Source organism: Rutilus rutilus, assembly GCF_951802725.1.
Source record: "Rutilus rutilus genome assembly, chromosome: 21".
Lineage (NCBI taxonomy): Eukaryota > Metazoa > Chordata > Actinopteri > Cypriniformes > Leuciscidae > Rutilus > Rutilus rutilus.
The window spans coordinates 18,913,425-18,934,012 of record NC_140226.1 but is presented as its reverse complement, the minus strand read 5'-3'; the positions used below and the strand labels follow the sequence as shown (position 1 = coordinate 18,934,012).

The following is a 20,588-nucleotide window of genomic DNA, read 5'->3' as shown; positions in this document are numbered from 1 at the left end:
CTAATGTAAGAATCTTAATCTAATTCCATACACTGATTATTGGCAATAATCAGACTATTATTTTACAAATAGCCTAGCCTATTATTGTGGTTTTTGAGGATAAAAGGCACACCACATACCCTGCCATGAAAGCTTATTTCTAAAACTTGAGAAAAATACCATAGGATTTGTTTGAACACACATTAGCTGCAAAATAAAAATAGCCTGGTCTGTTGGCTGGATTTAGAGAGGTATTGGGCCAGTTTGGGACATCATTTGACTGCCCAGCTAACCGAGCTGAACACCAGCTTGGCCAGGCTGGGAGACCAGCTTAAATCAGCCAAGACCATCTTCTGGTTAAGCTGTAGGGTATCTATATTGCAATCCTAACTGTACAAAAATATATAAGCAAATATATTCTTAATTATTAACCAGCTTAAGCTGGTCCTAGATGGTTTGGAGGAAATGTTTTCAATCCATCAGAACCATTCATTTATCCTGCTGATTTACTTAATAAGTGGCACTTATAACAGTCAGAAACACTGAATCAAAGCAGTTTGTGTTGTTCTGTGCAGTTATGTAATCCAAATTACTTTCTCCCTACAGCATGCCTGACTGCTTACCAGCTCTAAATCTGACTTTGAGAGCCTTCTGCCCATGAACGGGGGACCCTATAGCCTCCCTACACGTCAAAAAACGGATCCTATTAATACATTCAGCATCTACACACCCTCCTGTTTCGACACATAAATAGACGAACATACCTCCATTCTTTCACACGCTCACAATTCCCTAAACTTAGCTGAAAGTCGCTGTCCTCCTACAGACGCTTGTTATCTGGATTACCAGAACGTCTTTACTGCATTACTGAAAGGTGACTCAGAAACATCCTTAGATCAAGACCATTTTAGGCCTAGACCGAGCTCAGCCCACTTTAGGATGTGCGTGGGTGAGACAGCCAGAGACAGATAGACAGACAAGGAATACCATTCCTCATAAGCTTTGCAGTATTTGGAAGGAGATCTCAGACTGATTTATTGATTGCATGAGATCATCCTTGAGGAGAATCGAATGTCTTGGTAGAAGTTGTTCTGTCACGCAGTCCATTTTTATGATGTACATGCACAAACACTCTCTTCTGTGAAGATTACAGAGCTATATTTTCATCAACTGATGATCTTTAATTGAATAAAAAGACAGTTCCTGCCAGGTCTGATGGCTAGAGTCGAAAAGGGGATTCAGTTAAGGAACAGAGAGAGACAGTGCTGTCGTAAAGCTATTCTTGGGTCACAGCTATTTATAGTTTAAAAATAATGACCATCATAACTAAAAGAGAAGAGGAGAGAGAGAGAGAGAGAGAGAGAGAGAGAGAGAGAGAGAGAGAGAGAGAGAGAGAGAGAGAGAGAGTGTACAATGTTAATGGCAAGACTTTGGTATGCTTCAACAAAGTAGTTTACATGCCCTCTTATATCCAGTTATCTTATTTTGGTCTGCGAATCCATATAACTTGCATCAAAACGTCAATGGTGAATCGCACTCAATACACAGACAACGCTGAAGAAGGCCTGAGAGCCGAAATGTTTGTGAAACGTCTTTTCCCCCATGTGACTGATAAAAAATAAAAATAAAAAACAGTAAATTATCTTTTTGATTTTTGAGCGTGAATAACTATTGAGGTTTTGAATAGTTTGGCATGCTGCATTGTATATAAAAAACTGAGATGCATGGGCACTATGAAATGGTTCACTATTTATTAAATGTACAATAGGAGCAAGCGAGCAGGAGTAACTGTAACACTAATAATGCACTCAGTGTGGCCATATAAGTTATGCGCAGTGACAAATGAATGTAATTTAAGTGACATTCAAATTGGGTATTTAAAAACACTTAAAACGGCTACACTAAAACTCTTTAAAAAAATAAGAAATAAAATAAAAAAATATATATTTTTAATTCTAGGGTCGTAAATTTACATTTTTAAACTAAAATTTTACACAAATTCTTCAATACATTTTTCAAATAAATTTAGAACAGTTCAGAAGTGATATATTCATGGGCCTGATTTGCAATATCAAAAAAAAAAAAAAAAAAAAAAAAAAAAAACCTGCTTGAATTATCCAGGCTGTGAACAGTTACTGTGGTACTCAGAATCAGTAATGCAGAGGCATTTACATTTCTATGCAGAGTTTTCTGAGGGTTTTTTAACTTGCTGCTTTTCAGCTGTCATGGTGGTTTGTACTGGGAAAATCAAAAGAAGCCATCCCCAACTCTCTATCATATTCTGCTCTCTATACCACTTGTTGTATCCTTAAATCTACCATCACTGATTTATCATCCAGAAGGTGAAAATCATAAATCATTTATAAATGGACACCTCACCTCAGTCAGTTAGCATGGATGAATACTTCGACAGTACGCTCTACCCATAAAAAAAACTCTGTCTATTTACTCACCTACTGTTTTAAACTTGTATGATTTTCTTTCTTCTGTGGATCACAAAATGAATGTCATTGTATGGACAAAAAACACTGAGATATTATTCAAAATATCTCCTTTTGTTTTTACAGAAGAAATCCATACAGGTTTGGAACAACATATAAGTAATTATAATTTCTCTGCATTATCATTTTTGGTTGAACAACTCCTTTAAGGCTGTTTTCAAATCCTTAATTTCTGAACTCACCTCTTGGGAATATCCAATTCTCTGCTGCCTCATCTGTACAGTACAGATCAATTGTGTCAAACACGATCAACTCTTACGACTATATAAACTGACAGAGGACATAATGCAGGGCCATTGGATTCTTAAATTGCTAATTTGGGCATGACACGGCAGGGACACAATTAAACGATATGGCAACCACACATGCGGCCCACAAAGGGAGGACAGGAACTTCACACTGTATCAGTGATATCACAACAGCCCTGTGGGAGGAAGGAGAGCTGTGCTGGGGAATTAACAGTTTATGTAGCTAAAAATGTGCTTTGTGATTGTTGTCAGAGCCAAGCAGGGCAGCCCTGGTGGGAGGGAAGCAGATGTCTTCTGTCAGCAACTCTCTACTGTAATATGGGGGTTTCAAACAATGTTTTGGTTTTAGATGCTACCTGAGCTACAATATTTGCCATTTAGACAACTGCATCCTTTAGAAAAAGTTAGGAGAGCTTGATATTTATTTTAGGCACATCTTGCTAGCTTCCAAAAGCATAGAGTACTGCCTAGATGAGGTATTTTTGTAGGCCAAAACCGAGCGAGCTAGCATTTTAGCACTTTCCGGTTCCATCATCCCGAAGTCAATGTTTTTTTAAAATAGGTTTTTCATTAAATGCCTGAAATACTGTCTGTGGTTAACACAAGTTCAATATGTTTTCATGTTTTTATTCTACGACATTAACCCTCTGGTGCTGTTCGGTCATTTGTTCGGTTAGTTTTTTTTTAGAATTTGTTTACTTCATTGGAATGGAACAAAACTTGGAAAAGGTTTTGGCACATGTGAACACACACACACACACACACACACACAAAAATCATGGACATGATTCGGAAACGGTTAAATGGTCCTAAAAAATATTTACACTTGTTTTTTTTAAGTGTAGGCTAGTCTTTAAAAAGAGACAAACTATGCAATACAAACTATACAAAAGTCTATGCTCCAAAGCATTCAAGATTTATGACCGTTAAAGTTGGAAATGTAATTTTCAGGTCCATGCTCAAAAAGTGAATAGGGACTTTAAGCAACAGCCTCTGGTGGAACGGTCGGCAACGGCATTCTGTCGTTCTTGCGCACGCGCGACATTAGCTGCTACCTCGCGACGTTCTACTGTAACCGTTTACTACGGGAGAACAGCTGATTTGCCGTAGTCGTTACTACGTGACAGATTAAGAAAGTAAATGTTATGGTTTAGGTTATGTGGCATTGTAATCGTTTCTGTATATCATTAAATGCCAAAAGCAACCCTTCTCTTGCTTTTTAAAATCACTTCCTTTTTTTGTATTTTGTCTGATGGTTAAATTACCCCTACGCCGTCCTCTTTACTGTTGCTTAGTGATTTTTGCGCTCTTTAGCGACGGCAGTTAACGCTTAGCCTTCTTCCGGCTGCCGTTGCCGTTCCATCAGCAGCTGTTGCTTAAAGTCCCTAATAAATGGAGAACTGTTGCATTAATATAATTTAGTACCATAAAATACCATACAAATTCAAAAATAAAAATAAAAAATTAAGTTAAGTTAATAAAAATATTGCAGAATCATTTTATTGAAATAAAAAACGTTTCGGTAATTTATGACACGCAAACAGACCAGAGGGTTAAATACATCAGTAAAACCCCCTTGTGTATGCTATGCTAACAAAGTAACTGCTAACAAGTGTCTAAATGGGACTACAGAGGATGTCCGGAACTAAATTCTTTCCTCGTTTTTTGCAAGCCACCGCCAGCATTTTTGATCATTTTCTCAAAAATGTATCTACATATCTGAACATGCAGATATTAGTGGTTTTAATTGTAGTAAAACCATGGTTCATTTTCGTTACGGTTATTCTAGCATTCTTTTTTTTAAACCAACACTTGAATGTGGGTAAATTATATAAGAAAGCGTAGTTTTCTATGTTTAGCATTTACTTCTGCTGATTCATAAAAGTTGTTCATTTGTGAAGATTATCATGAAGATAAAAAAAAAAAAAAAAAAAAAGTAACGTTAATCATACACTTTGTTGGTCACAGGGCTTATTTTCTGCAACAATCCAAAAGGAAATGGAAAAATCCTATTGGGGTTTTGTTGAGGAAACAAGGGTGATGCTATCTTCCGGGTTGACCTAAAAATTGACTGCAGCGTTCCATTCAGAACGTTCTTGAAGAACAGACGAGCAGTTTTGGGATGATGCAGTAGCATACGCTACACATGTGGCATTGTGATCGAACAGCTCTGCTACAGTGTGTTCACATTGCGTAATCTCTGGAAGTTCACTAGGTTGTTCCCAGAACAGACACAGGATGTTTGCTTTAACTCAGCTTCATGTTTTAGCCTTCCTGTAGGGTTCTCTGAGGCAATTTACCAGGCAATATTCTTACATCATTCGTACATAAATAGCCGAATATGACGAATAACCGAACACTGCCAATTTCCTTGTTTCTCTTAACGGTCAAATACAATGAAAGCTAATTACTTGCAGATATTTCTCTAATACCATGCAGAAAAATGACTGACATGATGTCATTTCAGGACAGGCGCAGAGATTCGTCAGACAGGAAGGTCAAGATGTGAGTGAGAAATCAGATGGTTAGATCTCTACATTTTCATTGGAATACAGATATTTTTTGAAAGCCGGTAAATCAACATTCAATATATGAGTAATCTTACGGCAGAAAGGCTCGGCGAACTCTCGACAATGACCTAATTTCATACACGTTTGTCATCGATCAAAAGTTTGTGGTCAGACAGTAAAGATATCTTTTCTAATGATGCTCTTGTTAACTTTCTATTCATCAAAGAATCTAGAATGTATCAGTTTCCACAAAAATATTAAACAGCACAACTGTTCACAACATTGATTATAAGAAACATTTCATGAGCAGCAAATCAGCATATTAGACTGATTTCTGAAGGATCATGTGACACTGAAGACTTGAGTAATGATGCTAACAATTCAGCTTTGCCATCACAGAAATAAAATAATTAAACACATATATTAAAATAGAAAATTATAAATATTTAAAATTGTAATAATTCACAGTTATGTTGCTCAGATAATGCAGCCTTGGTGAGCTTTAAAAAAAAAAGAAGAAAAGAAAAGAAAAACGTACAAACCCTAAACTTTTGAATGGTAATGCACCTGTATAGATATTCTTAAATCAAAAATGGGCTTTTCAAACCCACAGTCATAACTATCATTTTAAATGAACAAATGCAAAATTCTGGTTAGCCCAGGGTTAAAAGTTGTCTTAAATATATTAACCCAGGGATAAGTTTAATGTGGGAAAAAATAATAGCATTCTTAAATAAGTTACAGCAAACATTGTCAGAGTTTACATCTTATGCAGTCGTTTAGATTTTTGTCTTGACTCAGATTCAATCTACTGTATTTAGGTATTGACCTAGACTCAAACTTGAATGAGCAACAACACTGACACAATATATGATGTTGTGAGACCAAGATGTCAGTTGTGCAAATCCTTCTATATTAACCGACTGTACACATGCTCAAAAAAACAAGCACAAAGATTAAATATGTAAGAAAGATGTGTACTATTTATTTAATTGGAATAAGGCAACGTTGTACAAAGGAAGTTTGTTTACAAGTGACAGCCTCGAGGACCTTAAAATCACACATTGTGTAATCACAGGAGCTCTGATTAGGGCAAAGACAGCTGACCCTGGACCAGGTCATGATGACAAACATCTTTAACTCAGTCACTTAGTCTTTCAATTAGGTTTCCTCTGTTGATCGAACAAGTGACCGAAGTCCTGAGGCCTCCAGGATCTCCAGATGAGAAGTTTTATTTGTCTAAAATATGTTATTAAAAATGCACTGTTTAAACTAATCAGAAGAAAAGGAGGGCCAGCAGTGATGTGGCTTCTCATTGGCTGCGTAGCTGGCCACTCAGGTCCTGTAGCTCTGTGACCAGCTGCTCGAGCTCTGTGACATCACCTCTGATGTCATCATGGAGCTCGCCTGTGACAACATCAGTGTACATTTGCTGTGAAGAGAAAACAAAACAAATGTGAGACCTGTAAATTATGGCAGCTGATAAAAATAACTTACTGCAATACATATAGATAACATGAAAACAAAATTTACTTTAAATTCACTTCCATAATACATGTTCTTGGTCTTATTGTGAATGATTCATCATTACAAAGTTATTTCATATAAGAAAAAAGTCTGTAATATTTCATCAAAACATCGTTCATTCTGACTTTTCATTTGAGCTGACATGAAGCCCACCTGTCATATATAGCCCACTTTTTAAAATCCAATTTCCAATTTATTATATACGTACTAGAGCTGCATGATGAATCATTAATTTCTTTTTGCAAACATCCACACAATCTCATTCCGAAATGACGATTTGCCTGTCTATTAAACCTTTGACAAAATCACACCAGAACATTAAGATCTGTGTTTACAACCATACAGTATCATTATTTATGTGTGAATATTATGTACTAATATTCAAATGAAGCGATCAAAATAGAAAGTAGAAAGAGAAAGTAACTTAGAGCTTCAAATAACGATATTATCATTACATCATTATGCCACTAGGTGGCAACAAGATTTATTTGTCATTGAATCATTCATTCAAGAGATTTGTTCAGAAATGCTGATTCATCCAGTAATGAAACAAGTATTTATGAGCGAGTCATTGAATCATTCATTCAAACTGATAAAAAAAAATAAAAAAAATAAAAAAACCTTCAAATTAATTAACCTTTTATATAGACAGCAGCAATTCACATTTTGTTAGAATTTCTAATAAATTAGGCTACATGTTATTTAATTTAGTTGTCTGTTCAGAATCATGGGAGAATCGTGATCTCGATTTAAAAAAGGTGATTCTCAATTTATCTTGGATCGTGCAGCTCTAATACATTTAAAAAAAATGTTTTTGAACGAAGTCTACATTGATTTGACTAAAATACATTGTGATTTTCTATTTTATATGTAATTTATTCCTGTGATGCAAAGCTGAATTTTCAGCATCATTACTCCATTCTTCAGTGTCACATGATCCTTCAGAAATCATCCTAATATGCTGCTTCGGTGCTTAAGAAACATTTCTTAGTTGAATACAAGTATTAACTTCCTTCCCAAACAAATAAATAAATAAATAAATAATCCTACTGACCCCAAACTTTTCAATGGCATTGTCTACAATTAATTCTTATTCTACATTTTCTTGTTAAATATCCTGTTTGGTTGTCGCAATATGAAAATGAAATGGGTTTATGTTAACTTTCATGTGTAATTTGCATTAAATAAGAAAAGCCAAAAAATGGCAACTTTCACAAAACAAATAAAGAGGCTTGTTTTTATTGATAGTTTTAAAAGACTTCAGCAAAGCTCTTAAACCATAAGAGCTGTGAGTGTGTGTGTGTGTAAAACTCACTTTGGCTTTGGAGACCAGGCTCTTCAAACTGAGTCGAGCTGAAGTCAGCAACTGTAGAGCCTCTTGAGGATTGTGCTTAGACCTGCTGCAGCTGATGGACACTGAGAGAGAGAGAGAGAGAGAGAGAGAGAGAGAGAGAGAGAGAGAGTGTCACGGCGCTTCAGAGAGCATCTGCATGAGGGGAGAGAGGGAGTGTGTCGGGCTGTCAAAGGTCACCTGCAAAATCAAGGTCTGTGGCCTAATAGAAAGAGCTGGTCATTATTTTCTGTATTGTTCACATTAAGTGATGAATCCCAACCTCTGAGCGGATCATGTTTAATCACTACAGCTATTAGTGCAGCATCTAAATGCATTAAAATAGTCATTTAACACACACACACTCCTGTTCTTCACAATGAACCTCATTAGCAGCGTCTCTAGTCTAGCAGATCAAACATGGATAACAGAACTCTGTCAGTAAAACATGTATTGCGTGTGCTGTTGTGCATTCCCAGCATGCATTAGTGTGCTATTTACCTGCTCTGTTTATCTTCCCCACACAGATGGAGGGAAACAGCAGATTCTCAGTATCTCACCTCTGCATACCCGTCTTTCTTTGTCTTTCATTCCATCATTCATTCTTTCCTTCATTTATTCTTTGCTTCATTTCTAAATTCTTTCCATCCTGCTTTTCCCCCTTTTCCCCTTGCTTTTCTTTCCCCAATTCCTTCCCCTCTTTCTTTCTTTCTCTCTTTCTTTCTTTCTTTCTCTCTTTCTTTCTTTCTTTCTTTCTTTCTTTCTTTCTTTCTTTCTTTCTTTCTTTCTTTCTTTCTTTCTTTCTTTCTTTCTCTTAATTCTCTCCCTTTATTTTTTCTAAATTCTTTTTCTTTGTTTTTCTTTTGTTTTTTTCCTAAATTCTTTCTTTCTAAATCCTCTTTCTTTCTTAACTCCTTTATTTCCAAATTCTCCCTCTTTCTTTCCTTTCCAAATTCTCTTTCTTTCTTTCCTTCTTTCATTCCAAATTTACCCTCTCTTTCTTTCTAAATTCACTTCCTTTTTCTAAATTCTATCTTTCTTTCTAAATTCCATCTTCTAAACTCATTCCTTTCTTTCTCTATTTTTTTTTTTTTTTTTAAATCTCTCTTAATTCTTTCTAAATTCTTTCTCTTTCTAAAACCTTTCCAGATTTATAAAATTCTTTCTAAAATCATTGTGGCTATCGCCTTCTATACATTTTTTAATTCTTAATTCTTATTCTTGCTTTCTAAATTCTTTCATTTAAAGCCATCCATCCTAAATTCCTTCCTTTCTTGCTATCTCTCTCACTTCTCCCATCCCCTCTTCATGTTGCTATGTGAAGCAGCATCAGCAGGAGAAGTGTTGTGATTAATAAGTGCAGAGCTCACTAACCACACACACCCCAACATACATGAATAAAAACAGACCTACACAAATGCACAAGGTAACACACGAACCAGTGAAGAATGGTCTCTTGCGTATGCACACACACTTCCCCTACCCTTATATCGATCGATCCTCCCCAAACACACACACAGAAAGCAGGCTAGAGTAAATGGGAAGGGATGGAGGTGTGCAAAGGGTTCTGCTACATTTGCTGAGCCGCTTGATAAATCATTAAGATCGACAACAAATAGCCTGCACACTCAAGGATAGCATGCTGATGGAATAAAAGACTCTAAAAAGATGATCACGATTGCTTAGAATAGCCTGTCCATGTTCAATGCCGGCTGAGAATAAAATTATGCGACAGTTTGATTTTTAAACAAAGAAAATCAGACAGTTAGAATTGCTATTCAAACCAAAACCTGTGCTCTGTCTCAATTAATGTTTAATTCAACACACAATCCCCGACCAAACCCTCAACATCCCTCTTAATGAGACACGCACAGACAAAAGCAAACCCATCTGGAAAACACACACAGGCGCACGTGCCCACACACACAAACAGAAGTCTGTCTCTGGTGGAGGTCAGAGGGGTAAAAGCCTTGTTTGTCGTTCTTGCTCCTGTTCCGTGTTCTCAATCCATCAGCCCTTTCAGACATTCATGCGCTGCCACATTAGCCATGATAGAGTGACTCTCTGAATGAGTGCAGGACCACGATTCCGTGCGTCTCTCTAAAATGGCCTTGTAAAAGAGAAAGGCAAAGCAAGACTGTGTGTGTGTGTTAAGTCTCACCATTAGCCATATCTCTGGCACCTTTCACCACAGATCTGAAGCTGCCCATGTCTTTCTCCCAGCCAGCTGTCTGTGTCTCACACCGATGGGCTTTACTCAGAAACTGTAGTGCCTAAAAACATCAAAAGGCAGTTAGACAACAATTAGACTAAACCAGATGTAAAGCAATAAAGCAACAACCAATAAAAGCTCTCTTCCATGTAAAACAGAGTTTAAAAATTGCAATGGTGCAACTCCCCTTTATGCATTTTATCCAAAGTGACTTACAGAGCATTCAGGGTATATATTTTACCACTGAATCCTGGGGATTGAACCATGAGTGCTCTAACTCTGCAGGAACTGACAAAAACTGTATTAAACTTTGAATATATTTAGAGAGAAAAAAAGTTTTGGGAGCAATATTTCCTGGAAAAACTTTGATATATTGCAGAAAATCACAGGTGCTCTTTGCTTAAGTTAGGCACTTCTTGAAATAAAAAATGTAAATGGACCTTTTCATTGTCTTCTACATTGATGCTATGACCATCGCCGCAGAGTCGAGCGTACTGTTTCCATATTTGGGCGTCTGTGCTGTAGCGGGCGGAGACTCGACCAAAGAGTTCCTGCAGTTTTGCTTTAAGATTGGAGGCCTGTTCGCCACGGTGATCTGTCAGGTCGTCCACTACTGCACGCACCAAGATTTCCAGAACCTGATGAAAAGAAAAAAGATAAAGATAAATATACAAAACGCCAAAGGAGAAACCTTTCAGTAGGGTGAAACTGACTGCTGTTTAAACTCAAAAGCCAATCGTGAATAACCAATCTGAAAACTAATCTAGGGTTGACGTGCTGCGCCTGATCCCAGCCCGACTTAACCTTTGCTATGACGTCAAAACAGCAATCCCTAAACTTGACACTGCCGCCTTAGATGTTCCTCGACTGAGCATCACCGTTTTTTAACTCTTCTAAACATTTACACACTAAAGGCCCGTTCACACCAAGGACGATAACTATAACGCTAATGATACAGTTCTAAAAATCATTCTAAAATCTAAAAGAACAGAAGAGTCCACACCACAACTATAATGAGAACGGTACAGAGAACGATGTCATTAAAATCACTTTCAGAATGATTTTTTCCTACTGATGAATGATAAAAACCACCACAGCCAATAAGAATCCAAACTTTCTGCCTCTCCTACACACACACACTCCCTCTCTCTACATGCCACCAACAGAGCTGGGAGATTAGAGACGCTGTTCTCACTGTTCTCCCACACAAACAAATGCAGATTCTCCAGAGTCTGTACATATGCCAGGGAAACCAGAAAAAAGCCAAAGAGTTCATCCCATCTGTCTGAAGAGGTGCATTTATAAATCTCCCTCTCACACATTCACAGAGTGAGTAATTGAATAGAGACAGCATTTTTGTAAATAAAAATAGCAAACACGATTCCACAGTCTGAGAAACTATGGCACTGTTTACACCTGGTATTAACATCAATCTCGGGTGTTCATCTCAAAAGCTGTGAAATTGCTGTTTATACTCGATAGTATGTATATAGTAATATTTTTATTTATTTTTTTATTTCAAAATGTAATCAAACAATGTGGTTAAATATATTTCATCAAATGTGTTTGGACTCTGTTTACACTTGCATTTAGCGCCGTCTAATTCAGATCACCTGAGACGGATGTCAACACTAGGGTCTATGAAGGCTTCAGTGAGGTGTGACTAGTCAGAAGTGTCTGATTCCCTTGGGGGAATCTGTTAAGAGCGAGTAAATGTGTGCGTGCCACAGAGACAGAGAAGGCTTTCTCCTTAAACTCCAAAATCTAAACTAAGCACACCACACCCTTAAACTTCACTAAACTACCAGAATACTTGACCTGAATGCTGGGCTCCACATTCCTCACTGTGTGTGTGTGTGTGTGTGTGTGTATGTATAAGTACTATTAAATCACAGCCTTCACACAAAGTTCCACATGTGTTTGTGTGTCTGTATGCTATATAACTAACAAGCTCCAAACTGCACTATAATTACTAAAGCAGAACCAGAATGTGTGGTCATTAACTTTGTGTGTGTGAGAAGGACAGGGATGTCTTTGCTTATACACTGTTTTGCCTAGTTCTATTAAGTAGTACAAATCATAAAAATGACTACAAAAAATAATAATTTTTTTCCCTAAAGAGTGGAATATGATTTATACACACTACTGTTCAATAGTTTAGGGTTGGTAATTTAAAAAAAAGTTTTTGCCACCAATGCTGCATTTATTTGAACATTAGTATAGTAAAAAGAGCAGTTTTGTGAAATATTATCACAATTTTAAATAAGTAGAGAATTTCTATTTTAAAATATATTAAAATGTAATTTATTCTTGTGATGGATTCTTCACTGCTTTTTGATCAATTTAATACATCCTTGCTGAATAAAAGTATGAACTTCTGTAAAAAAATAAAATAAAATAAATTATATATATATATTTATTATGTACCAATTTTTTTTTTTATTAGGATGGTGAGCAAAGTTTTAGATAACTAAGCATATAATTTACAGACCTGATGACTGCTATTAGTGTGATTGGTAAGCTTGATCGTAAAGTGATTGCTAAGACCATAAAAGTAATACAAATATGATGGTGTGTTACGATTGACAGTTCCACCAAAAATGACTAATGTCGTCACATTCCAAGCATTCCAGGGCACTTCAGTTCACTTCATCAGTAGCCTTTGTTATTTACAAGATGAAACATGGAAAACTGACCCCAATTACTTTTACATGTTCACATGTGTGTGTGCTTGTGTGTAGCAGAGACAAGGACGGCTCTTGAAAAGACAGAGAATGCGAAAGACATGCAGCGATGTGTGTGTAAATACACTCACCCAAGACTAAAGCTACGTCTACATTAATCCAGATAGATTTGAAAACGGAGCTTTCGTTTCAAAACGCTCGCCGTTCACACTAGCGTTTTCAAAAAGTTTCTCATCCACACTGAAACGTTGGAGAACACTGAATTCACCTTACAACGTATGCGTAAACCCTCATAAAAGTTCATCGAGATGATACAGACAGAAAAAGACAATCAAGTTATCATGCAATTCTTTTGGCAGGATAATTTTATTTAGAAAAATCTCACCATTCACTGATCCAACTCCCTCACTCACCATTATATGTTTGGTCTAAAATGCAACTGCTCTCATGTTTTGCCGCAGGACAGCAAATGCAAGTGAATTTTCTGTCATCTTTGCTGGACTGTGATATTAAGAGTATGCAAAGTAACATTTTAGCAACTGTGTGAAAGTGAATAGCACATAACAGGCACAATAATGTATCGGTAACGGTCACGACTAAACTCAAGTCATCGGTTTTAAATACCTCCGTTTTCACAGTACACACTAGAACGCGAAAACGGCGTCTTCAAATGTATCCACTTTGGAGAGCGTTTTTAAAAAGCTTCGTTTTCGTTGCTAAAAACACAGTCTCAGTGTGGACAGAAAGCCAAAACGGAGAGAAAAAGATGTGTTTTCAAATGAAAACGTATTAGTGTGGACAGGGCCTACATTTTCACACTTTAACTGCAAACAGACTGATAGAGAGCAACTTCATCAGAGCAAACGGCCTCCACAGAGATCAGTGTGTTTTATGTGGACACATGTCCTCATGACTGTTCGCGAAAGCATGAAAATATATAGTGTACATTCCTGAAGTAAAAAAGTTCATCCTTCATCCACCTCTCTTTACAGCTATCACTTTTTCATCTTCACAACACCAACTCTCCTGATTCTTTCATTCACCTCTGGACCCGTTCAGGCTGCTCAGCAGATGTGCTGAGATCTTTGTCACTCAAGTCAGTGGTGTAATATCTGTGAAGTCTCCTCAGAAATTTCCTCTGAAATCTCATTTTTCACCCCAGAGACTCTCATAAGAACTGTTCTACCTAAACTATTTGTTCATCGGCCATCATCTGAACATTACATTATGGAAAAACAGCCTTATATAATGAAGAATTTACTTTTATGGGCAATATTGATACATTTTTTTTTGAGTTTATAGAAAAAATGAATGAAAAGTTAATTATCTTTTGAGAAATAATCTATGATTATACACACACACACACACACACACAAATACTAAGCAGCACAATTGTTTTCAACATTAATAATAATGTGTTTTATTAATGTTTCTTGAGCACCAAATAAGAATATTAGGATGATTTCTGAAGGATCATGTGACACTGAAAATTCAGTTTTGACATCACAGGAATAAATTACATTTTAAAACATACTACTATTTTAAATTGTAATAATATTTTAAAATGTTGTTGTTTTTACTGTATTTTTATCAAATAAATGCAACCTTGGTGAACATAACTGTTCAACCTGTACATGCTCCCAATGAGCCAAATAATGAAAAAGAACCAAATTGCTTCCCACAGCTATGCAGACGACACACAGATCTACTTAGCCCTATCGCCTAACAATTACAGCCCCATTGACTCCCTGTGCCAATGCATTGATGAAGTCAACAGTTGGATGTGCCAAAACTTTCTTTAGTTAAACAAAGACAAAACTGAAATCATTGCGTTTGGAAACAAAGATGTTCTCAAGGTGAACGCATACCTTCACTCTAGGGGTCAAACAACTAAAAATCAAGTCAGGAATCTTGGTGTGACACTAGAGTCAGACCTTAGTTTCAGTAGTCATGTCAAAGCAATAACTAAATCAGCATACTATCATCTGAAAAATATTGCAAGAATTAGATGCTTTGTTTCCAGACAAGACTTAGAGAAACTTGTGCATGCTTTCATCACCAGCAGGGTGGATTATTGTAATGGACTCCTCACTGGCTTTCCCAAAAAGACCATAAGACAGTTGCAGATCATACAGAATGCTGCCGCTAGGATTCTGAGCAGAACCAGAAAATATGAACATATCACACCAGTCCTCAGGTCTTTACACTGGCTCCCAGTTAGATTTAGGATTGATTTTAAAGTATTATTACTGGTATATAAATCATTCAATGGCCTAGGACCTCAATACATTGCAGATATGCTCACTGAATATAAACCCAACAGATCACTCAGATCATTAGGATCATATCAGCTAGAAATACCAAGGGTTCACTCTAAACATGGCGAGTCAGCTTTTAGCTATTATGCCAGCCGCAGCTGGAACCAGCTTCCAGAAGAGATCAGATGTGCTCCTACAGTAGTCACATTCAAATCCAGACTCAAAACACATCTGTTTAGCTATGCATTTACTGAATGAGCACTGTGCCGCTGTTCGTCCGACTGTTTGTACTGTACTGTATTTTATTCTATTTTTCTAAACTGTTTTAATTATTCTTATAATTCTTATCTATGTTAAGCACTTTGAATTGCCATTGTGTATGAAATGTGCTATATAAATAAACTTGCCTTGCCATAAGAGACAGTTCCGACAGTTACACAGTTTCATTTTGCACCCACTATTCAAGCCATCTTAAAATGAATCTATGCAAACAAATAAAATGTAACAAAATAAATCAGTAGGATCAGTATGGTACCTGTGACTGTCCGCTGAAATGACTAGCTTAAATGGGCTTACTGGATAAGACTATAGATGGGGAAGTGATACGTTAAAGGGGAAATTGAATGGGTGTCTAGGTGCAATTTCTGCACGATCCCCTTACAGCATGAAATTACGGAGAGAGGCAATATTCTCCAGGGAGCAACGAAGGAATGAAGAATGGTACTGAGAGAGAGAGAGAGAGAGAGAGAGAGAGGATACTTGATCCATCTGAATCCTTTTTTTAGCTCAGGATGAGGGAGGATGGGTCGCTCTTTTCTCCGTCTCTGTGGAATGTGAATTAATGGGTGGGATCAATGACAGAGAGACGAGTCTTATGACTGTAGACTGAGATGTTTGCACACACGCACAGCATTTCCCCTTATTAACAGATGTTCTCATCTAATTTCCCAATAACACGCATCTGAAGGATTTCTGTATGTTTCTGTATGAAGAGAAAGATGATGAACGGAGTAAAATGAACAGTAGAGAGAAGTGAGTGATGATTTTGAGTCCAGCCAAGCGCTGAGATCCCAATTACCATCTGAAACTCTCACAGGGGCTGGAGGCGAACGCTAGCGGTGACCTTTTCAACTTCTGTGCTTTCACATCACAACTTTTAATTGATGAGCTACTAGCTGCTCACCAGACGTAAACGAATAATCAGAAGAATTGAAAATGGAGGGAAAAACGGAAAACGAAATTAGATGCGACAACGTAAGGAGAGGAAATGTATATGCCTAGAGTCTACCAATTTAAACCGTATTTAGAAAGAAATCAAAACGTTTCAACACACAGTTGTTCTAACTTTATTTCACAAGTATCCATTGTATATATTTATTTACTCTGAGGTGGAAACAGACATCCATAAAAAGCTGATTCTCAAAATAGCAAACAAATGTTTAGATGTTGGAAGTGTTGGTACAGGCAAAAACACTGTTTTCATGTATCGGTCAATTTTTAGATTTTGGGCTGTTTTGCTTTTCATAAAGTGTGTTTTATTAAACTAGTGGAAACATCCAAAATACAGGTTTACATTAAGTATTGCTTTTATTACACTATCTATTTGCGTATGTAGATTTCAATTACAATGCATATCTTTAAAAGATATTTTTTACATACTATTATTCCTATCCATATTCTAAAGATGTTTTACCAAGTGGTTTGTTCATATAATGTACTTGATTGTATACAACATTTTATTCCTAAAAAAATTGTGAAAATTTATTTTTCTCTGGCTCTTGATAGTATTTTCAGATTTATGGAGTGATAAAAAGAGAAATCCAAAATCCCCTCTCTAAAAACTTAACTCTAATATGTCAAAAAAAAAAAAAAAAAAAAAATTAACCTGGGTTAATCTAGTCAGATTAGTGCACATTTAATTATACTTTTAATTAACATAATTAGATATTTGATACATATTTAATTGCTTCGTTTGCATATTTAAACATAACATTTCAGGAAAACTTTTTTTTTGTTGTGCATGCAAAAATGCATGCACATTTTTGGGACTTGAAGGAGGTGGACCCCATAACTTGACATTATAACCACTGAAAGATCTAAGACATTTTCTAAAATAACTGAAAATGTGTTGACATATGCATCTCGAACGGCTTGAGGGTGAGTAAATAATGGGTTTAATATCATTTTTGGCCAAACTATCCCTTTAAGGTAATCAATCATCTGGGAAAGTGTGTGATATCGGTTCATTGTTTTAAAATAAGAAATGAATACATACTGCAAGATATAGTCACAGTTTAGGGTATAAAGACAATTGTTAGAATTGGTTCCAATGACGAGAAATCAAGTCACACTGCAATTAATAAAAATTTATAATAAAAACATGTTTTTAGAGTGAAAACAGATGTTTCTGATATATATATATACTACAGTTAAAATATTTAGGGCCAGTAAGATTTTTTTTTTTTTTTTATATTTTTTATATATATATATATATATATATATATATATATATATATATATATATATATAAAATACTACTTTTAAAATGTTTATATACTGAAAATAAATATCCACAATTAAAATATATATTTTTTTATATAGATTAGTTACATAGATAGATATATCGGTTTCCATTGGATATCTCTTTTCAACATAATTGCTCCGAATTAAGACAATATTTCCTTGAAAAAGATTTGTGTATTCTAGGACTGATTTGCTAGTCGCTCATACACTGCTAGAGTTTTCAGATATTTTGCATCGTTCACAAAGTAGAAGGGTGGGAGTTTAAAAATTAGAGATGCATGAAACAGCTTCTTTTTTAAGGTGAGGCCATAATTTCTGTGAAAATAAAAGATAATTTACTACCACATGGTGACCCCCAGAGCCGCCGTAAAGTGAATGAGATAAACAACTACCGGGCAATTTGACTACAAAATGATAAAACAAACGACGCATTTAATAGGATGTAGCAGCTGGTACATCAACCAGCCGTAGTGCAAACGTGTCTAATGGCGTAGAGCTTTAAGACATGCGTGTTATGACAGCGGCGCTATTAGATTCACAGCTGACGGAGGAGAGGTGTGATGGGGCCACGGATGCAGAGGGACATACAGGGGCGTGTGTTAAAACAGAGCTGTTTGGATGAATGTGTGCAGACAGGAGCCCATCTGGGGTAAGAATTACTTTGTGTGTGCTATATCGGCAGATTAGGCTGAAATCATCTCTCTCTTCTCTCACACAAACATTCACTCATCAAAACTCTCAGTCACTCTCACTTACACACACAGACGGCCTCTCACATGACCGTTTCTTCTACGCATGCAGTCGGGCAGCTGTTACTGTGGTCGAAAACATGATGACAGCAGACTTCATCTGCTTTACACTGGTTACACAAGCCAAAAAAAAAGTTCACGTTTATGTTGTTGTTAGATGTATGCAAAAATAAATAGTTTTGTAGGGTTGCTCCCTAACAGTCAACCAAACATTAGGTTTGGCTGACCAAATTTTAATTGGTCACAGAAAAAAAAGAAAACACCACAGGAAGTGAAGTCACGCAGTCCATAACGGATAGGCCATTAACAAGGATGGGCCATGTGGTAATTATGTTGGCCAGGAAATTCAAAGGTTTAATCGAACTCAGAAATGGCTTATCATTTGAAACATGTTTTGAAACCCTTTACATGGCTGCTCTCTTTAATGTTAACCTAGATAAATGTACGCTATTATTAGGCACGTATCCAAGTGTGGAAGCTATATTAGTACAGCATTTACTGCATCACATTTAACTTAACGTGCATTTCTCTCCATATAAGCTTCCATTTTACTGTGGAGATGACTAGTCAGCATCAACTTCCTCTTTGCATAATTTTTTTAAAATGTTCAGACATTCTCCTTGCCGTTTTCCCACAACACATTCATAATCATTACTTTTGCTGGTGTTGCTGTGGCAAGCTTTATGCGTGGGATAAGAGCTTCATTTATGTTTTAAAATATTTGTTCGGGGCAGCCCTAGAGTTTTGGGTTAACCTGAGAAAAAGCGTGACGTTGACTCACCTCCACGTCCTTGTATTTGTCCTTGAGGTCCATGAGCCGATGGTAGGCTCTGATAGCCTCACTGAACTCGCCCAGGTCTATACACACGGCAATGAAATTCTCCCAGATCTGCCATCGCTCATAATTACACTTGAGCGCTTCCTGAAGGGTGCGGAACGCCTTCTCCCTGGAACACACACACAAAACAAAAACATCAGTGTGTTTAGCAGAACTACTATTAGCAGAAGTTGCTCATGGATGGATTAAACGGTGTATGGCAGAACCAAGTTTTGTGTTTTCCCCTCTAAAAAGAGTTCTTTGTTTTTTGGCAAACTACCCATGTGGCAAAGTATAATTGTTCTCTTCCAAAAACCTAGAGAGCTGCCTGCATAGAGAGCATTTTAGGTACAAAGGCTGCTCCAAAAGTTACAGGTAGTCAGCAAAATGACAAACTCTGTAACGTCAAACTCTGGAATCTATTCAACACATACCCTACACTGATATGGCAAACACGGAATGCTTTAGGGTGAGCATGAAAACAATCATTCAGGATGTGTGGTCGAGTTGATCTAACATTTTAAAACCTTTACAATGACAACACAAAATCCTAAGTATTGTCAAAGATATTGAAACGATAGTTTATGCAATTGAACAAAAGAGTGTGAAAAAACTAGAAAGAGAAAGAAAGAGCAGAAGAAAAAGAGCAAAAGAAAGAGCACAAGAAATGATAAGCAACACAAAAAGGCAAAATATCGAAAGATAGAGGGAGAGTGCAAAAATAAAGAGCGAAAGTGACAAAGCAAGCAAAATAGCGAAAAAGTACAAAAAAATTAAATGAGTGAAAGAAAGAGGGATAGATCTAAAAAGAGTAAAGGAAAGAGTGAAAAAGATAGTGAAATGTGCAAAAGCCAAAAAGGAAGAAAATTAAGCAAACAAGAAAGAAAGAAATGAGCAAAAGAAAGAGCGACAGACAGACAAAAAGAGCGACAGACAGACAAAAAGAGAGAGACAGACAGACAGACAAAGAGCGTCAGACAGACAGAAAGAGTGAAAGACAGACAAAAAGAGCGACAGACAGACAGAAAGAGAGAGACAGACAAAGAGCGTCAGACAGACAGAAAGAGCGAAAGACAGACAGAAAGAGCGACAGAGACAAAAAGAGCGACAGACAGACAGAAAGAGCGACAGACAGACAGAAAGAGCGACAGACAGACAGAAAGAGCGAAAGACAGACAGAAAGAGCGACAGAGACAAAAAGAGCGACAGACAGACAGAAAGAGCGACAGACAGACAAAGAGTGACAGAGA

The 20,588-nt window shown here is 36.7% G+C and overlaps 1 protein-coding gene across 1 annotated transcript in view; it reads right to left on the bottom strand.

The window, feature by feature from the left end:
• Nucleotides 1–6,201: 6,201 nt before the first annotated feature.
• ttc27 (tetratricopeptide repeat domain 27) overlaps nucleotides 6,202–20,588 on the bottom strand; it is a 93,856-nt gene continuing 79,469 nt past the window's right edge. The window contains exons 16-20 of the mRNA XM_084393765.1: nucleotides 19,303–19,468; nucleotides 10,748–10,945; nucleotides 10,257–10,368; nucleotides 8,081–8,181; nucleotides 6,202–6,670 (exon numbers count right to left, since the gene is read on the bottom strand). Coding sequence (XP_084249891.1) covers nucleotides 6,551–6,670; nucleotides 8,081–8,181; nucleotides 10,257–10,368; nucleotides 10,748–10,945; nucleotides 19,303–19,468 — 697 coding nt within the window. The 3' untranslated portion in view covers nucleotides 6,202–6,550. The remainder of the gene's footprint in view (nucleotides 6,671–8,080; nucleotides 8,182–10,256; nucleotides 10,369–10,747; nucleotides 10,946–19,302; nucleotides 19,469–20,588) is intronic.